The sequence below is a fragment of the Octodon degus genome, unplaced genomic scaffold, assembly GCF_000260255.1.
Source record: "Octodon degus isolate 3935 unplaced genomic scaffold, OctDeg1.0 scaffold00098, whole genome shotgun sequence".
NCBI lineage: Eukaryota > Metazoa > Chordata > Mammalia > Rodentia > Octodontidae > Octodon > Octodon degus.
The window spans coordinates 5,112,774-5,118,068 of NW_004524674.1; the positions used below are offsets into that span (position 1 = coordinate 5,112,774).

At 47.3% G+C, this 5,295-nt stretch overlaps 1 protein-coding gene and 1 long non-coding RNA gene across 2 annotated transcripts in view; one reads left to right on the forward strand and one right to left on the reverse strand.

The window, feature by feature from the left end:
* LOC111818620 overlaps positions 1–92 on the reverse strand; it is a 545-nt gene extending 453 nt beyond the window's left edge. Inside the window, exon 1 of the long non-coding RNA XR_002822569.1 lies at positions 21–92. This is a non-coding gene — a long non-coding RNA (uncharacterized LOC111818620). The remainder of the gene's footprint in view (positions 1–20) is intronic.
* The window catches only part of Polr2a (RNA polymerase II subunit A), a 28,541-nt gene extending 27,252 nt beyond the window's left edge, over positions 1–1,289 (forward strand). Inside the window, exon 30 of the mRNA XM_004638407.2 lies at positions 63–1,289. Coding sequence (XP_004638464.1) covers positions 63–870 — 808 coding nt within the window. The 3' untranslated portion in view covers positions 871–1,289. The remainder of the gene's footprint in view (positions 1–62) is intronic.
* The last annotated feature ends 4,006 nt before the right edge of the window (positions 1,290–5,295 follow it).

A 5,295-nucleotide genomic window follows, 5' to 3' on the forward strand; every position in this document is an offset into this window, starting at 1 on the left:
TCGCCGAGTTACTCCCCAACTTCACCCAGCTATTCCCCAACCTCTCCCAGCTACTCACCAACATCGCCGAGTTACTCCCCAACTTCACCCAGCTACTCCCCAACCTCCCCCAGCTACTCACCAACATCTCCTAGCTACTCTCCTACGTCTCCAAGCTACTCACCAACTTCCCCAAGCTACTCACCTACCAGTCCTAACTACTCTCCAACCAGTCCTAATTACACCCCAACATCACCGAGCTATAGCCCAACGTCACCTAGCTATTCGCCTACGAGTCCCAATTACACCCCAACCAGTCCTAATTACAGCCCAACTTCTCCAAGCTATTCCCCAACTTCGCCCAGCTACTCACCAACCTCTCCAAGCTATTCACCCTCAAGTCCACGGTACACACCACAGTCTCCGACCTATACACCAAGCTCTCCCAGCTACAGCCCCAGCTCTCCCAGCTATAGCCCGACTTCACCCAAGTACACCCCGACTAGTCCCTCCTACAGCCCCAGCTCACCAGAGTACACCCCAACCTCCCCCAAGTACTCACCTACCAGCCCCAAATATTCACCTACTTCTCCCAAGTACTCTCCTACCAGCCCTACCTACTCACCCACCACCCCAAAATACTCACCAACATCTCCTACCTATTCACCTACTTCTCCAGTCTATACCCCGACCTCACCCAAGTATTCACCTACCAGCCCCACGTACTCCCCCACTTCCCCCAAGTACTCCCCCACCTCCCCCACCTACTCCCCCACCTCCCCCAAGGGCTCCACCTACTCGCCTACTTCTCCTGGCTACTCCCCCACCAGCCCCACCTACAGCCTCACCAGCCCGGCCATCAGCCCAGATGACAGTGATGAGGAGAACTGAGGGTAAGCAGGGCTCAGCAGCAGCTGGCTAGGCTGAAGGGCCTTGGCCTGGGGCAGTCCCCACCTCCTCCTGGGCTGTGACCCCAGCCCAGCCCCCTTGTACATAATTCCTTGTGACTGTTCCTGTTGAAGTTCTAGGTCCCATTTCTGATGAGGCTCTTTGTCTTGTTCTCCACTTGTGCAGTCCCAGAACCCACTGACCTAGCTGTGGGGCTCTTCCTACCCACCTACCCCATGCCTGACCCTACAGCGAAGGTTCTTCCTTGCCTGTGGTTTGATGGGGGTTCATGGTATTCTGACTTTGTAGGGATAGTTCCTGCTCTGGGTCATGCGTCTGATCCTCGGAAAGAACAAAGCTCAAGCTGCCTTTTGTCTGTTATTTTATTTTTTTGAATTTCATTAAAGTTTACTAATTTTGACCAAAAATCTCTACACTGAATGCTTATTTGGTGCTTGGGGAGGGCAAGATATTTCCAGACTCCTACCCTATCCCAGCTACTCAACAGCAGAATGATCATCTCAATCTTACCACTAGGAGGCCTACTTCTTTATTTTCCTACATATGTAAATCTTAACAAAAACACGTTTTCGTTTTGGCCTCAGGCCAGGAATCAAAAGATTAGGAGTGCTGTGAAGCTACAGCTAACGCTAACAGGCTTGGGGACAGCTGGTGGTTTTTAATGTGTGTGCTACTAAAGCAAACGCTAATTGGCTGTTTTTAGTCTGCCATTTGTTTCACTAGTACTTGTATTTTAATTGCATTTCTGGTTACTATACTTAGGGGCCTTTGCATTGAGGTACATCTTCTGCCTTTTATTAATTTTAAAATGTTTCAGAGAATGGGGAGGGGTGTTCAGTACTTTCGACATACATAACCCAGTGTGTTGGTGCAAATCTGCAGTCCCAGAACTCTGCAAGGCTACAGAAGGGGAATCACAAGCTGGAGGCCAGCAGGGAAACCCAGTGACTTAGTGAGATTGTGTCTCCAAAAAAAGCCTGAAAACCCCAGCCTAAGAAATGAATCTTGTGCTCCTTTACGTACCTCAGCATGATATGCCTTCCAGTTTCCCAGCACTGTGGATGCTGTACTATATGTACGCCTTTAAGGACATTTAATGTTTTTGAGCTTCATATAAAATTCCATTGTTGGGCGAGGGAGATACCTTGGCTACATAAGTGCCTGCCTTGCAAACACAGTCCTGAGCTTGATCCCCGGTACCACATATGCCAATACCACATAATGTGCTGGCACCCTGTTCCTGCCCAGAAATGGTGTGGTGGTACAAGTCTAATCCCAATGCTGGGGAGGCTGACAGAACAACTGGGGGCCTTTGCATTGAGGTACGTCTGAACTCCATAGCGAGACCCTGTATCAATAAAAATAAAAAATCCCATTGTGTCCTCTGATTTGCTTTTTTTTTTTTTAAAAAAAAAAATTGTTATTTTTTGATGTGCTTTTGGAAACACCAATCTTGGCTGGATGTGGTGGTGTGATGCCTGTAATCTCAGCACTGGGGTGTAGGGGCTGAGGCAGAATCCCCTCAAGTTCAAGGCCAGCCTGGGCTACATAGTGAGATCCTGTCTATAAAAAAAAGAAAAGCCAGATGTGGCACGTGCCTATAATCCCAGCACTCAGGAGACTGAGGCAGGAGGATGGTTGAGTTTGAGACCAGCCTGGGCTACAAAGTGAGCTCAAAGCCTGCCTGAGCTGCACAGGGGAGACCCCATCTCAAAAAGATAAGGAAAAGAAAGTCAACATTGAGTCCCACCCCCTGGGGTGCGCTGAGAGGGTGATTGAGGCTGGGTGTGCTGGTGCGCCCGTAATCCCAGTGCTTGGGAGGCTGAAAGAATCATTCAAGTCTGATCTGTGTAGTGAGACATTGTAGATGCTGTACTAAAACACAAAGCAACATTAAGTTGAGGATAGACCGTATCGTATGGGTTAGAGATGTACAGTAACAGTGGCTGTTGTAGCATTGCCACCCTGAAAATTCCTGTCACCCACCCAGCTGTGTACAGAGGCACACGTGGAGGTGCAGCTGCTGGCTCACTTGCTGTGCCCGGGTGCTGTGGTGCGGGGTGGGTGCCCACCGAAGTGTTGGTGCTCGCAAGAGCTGGGGCTTTTGAGAAGCGCTTTGCCCTGAGGAAGGGACTGCTGCCTTCATGAAATGACCTTCAGCAGGGAGCTTGCTTCTCTGCTCTTCCACTCTCCTGCCAGGGAGGACATAGTGTCTGTTCCCTCTTGCTCTTGCATGTCTCCTTTCCACTTGAAGACTCACTTGTACCCTCTGGAGGACACAGAAGTACAGTACAGACCTCACTAGACCCTGAAGCTACACCTTTGTGTTGGGCTTTGTAACCTCCAGAACTATGAGAAATATATAATTATGAATTACTGGTCTCAAGCCAGCACTCAGGAGGCTGAGGCAAGAGGATCACCATGAGTTTGAGGCCATCCTGGAAAATCCTGTCTCAAAAAAAAAAAAAAAAAAAAAAGATACTAATAGTTTACCGTGTTGCCTCCTGCCAGTGAGGATTCCCTTGTTCCAAAACAGGTGTTGGGGCCGGGGAGACGGCTCAGTAGAATAAGCACTTGCCTGGCAAGCACAAGTGCCTGAGTTCAATCCCTGGTTCTGCCAAAAACAAACAAAATAAACAGTATTTCCACAACAGGTGTGAGTCACCATGCTAGGTGAGTTTAATTTATTTTTTTGCATGTTTTAAAAAATGGATCCCGCGGCCCGGGGAGATGGCTCAGTGGAATAAGCGCTTCCCTGGCAAGTGCAATGGCCTGAGTTCAATCCCCGGTTCCGAAAAAAATAAATAAATAAAAAAAAAAAAAAAAAAAAAAATGGATCCCGGGGCCGGGGAGATGGCTCAGTGGAATAAGCGCTTGTCTGGCAAGTGCAAGGGCCTGAGTTCAATCCCCGGTTCTGCAAAAAAAAAATAAAAAATAAAAATGGATCCAACAGCTCAGCTGGCATGCCGTACCAACCCTGGCCCCAGGGTGCGCTGCAGGGATTGAGACTGGGTGTAGTGGCACACACCTGTAATCCAAGCGCTTGGGAGGCTGAACACAGGAGTCTGATCTACATAGACCCTGTAGACCCTGTCCTAAATACAGAAAAATAAATCCTATCCATATTCTACACAATATTCTCTGTGTTTGCCTCCTTCAATAGTGCTGAGGATCAAAACTGGGTGGACCTGGAAACAGGATCATCTCAAAATCAAGGCCAAATAGTGATTCAAGACCAGTGCTAGAGGTATAGTTCAGTGGCGCTGTGCATGCCTGGCATGTGTGAGGTTCTGAATTCAGTTCCCAGTCTTCAGTAGTTGCTCAGCTCGCAGATATCAGCATACATAGCCAAAGTGAAAATTCTAAATATCAACTGCTATTTTCAAAAAACTGATGGAAATTATTAGTACAATCATCCCAGCCATTGTGTATATACTTGCATCACCAGAGTGGGTGATTCCCAGACTTTTATAGAGGAAAACGAAGCAGTGAGGTGGGTCTAAGATGGTGAACATGGGAACTACCTTAGGTGGGCATGAGGTGAGACAAGACTATGGTCAACCAATGGGATTACAAGCACCATTGCTCAGGTAAAATTGATTAAATCCAGTATCAAATGGGAAAGCGAGTCACGTAGCAAGAGGGCATGAATATGGGACAGGGTCTCTTCCTGTTGGGGGTTGGGCTAGTGACTCATTTGGGCTCTTTCAAGTTGATTGATACTATTTAGGATATCAATCCCTAGTGCCCATTCCTAGGGAAGTATGTAGCTGTGCTTCCTCTTTTTGTCTTGGTCTTTAGGTGTGGCCCATATGGGAGTGTCTGTCTCTTCCAAGTTGCAAAGTCACCTTGTCTTCCATCTTGTCTCCGTGAGGGCCTGGCCCTGTCTGACTGCCTATAATATTTCTGTCTAACTCGGCTGCCTGCAGCATTCCCCCCTCTGAAGAAGTAACCTGAACTGTCTTGAGGGAAATATGGGCGATGACCACTCTGGCTTCTTCAAGCTTAAACGAGTCATAGTTGTTGACCGGCAGTCAGATATATTTTTCAGAGGTTCTATCTAAAGGCCCTCAATAAACACCACACATTTTCATTACAGTTTTGAATCTGAAGACAAAGGCAAAGAAACTATTAAACATACATTGGCCAAATAAAAACACTAGTCAGAACATTTTTTTAGGTCCATTAGCAGAGATCTCTTAAAAATGGGGTTTAATCCTTTTATCTTCAATGGCCATTGGGTACTATCTCAAACAAACTGGCCTTTCCTATTATTACTGGGGAACATGAATTACCAGGCATAGGAAAAACAGTATTTTCCCATTTGCAAGTGGGCCACTGGCTGGGTAACTACTGACAAATCTGTATAAGCAATCTATTGAAAGTTTAACAGGATTTCTCCTTATA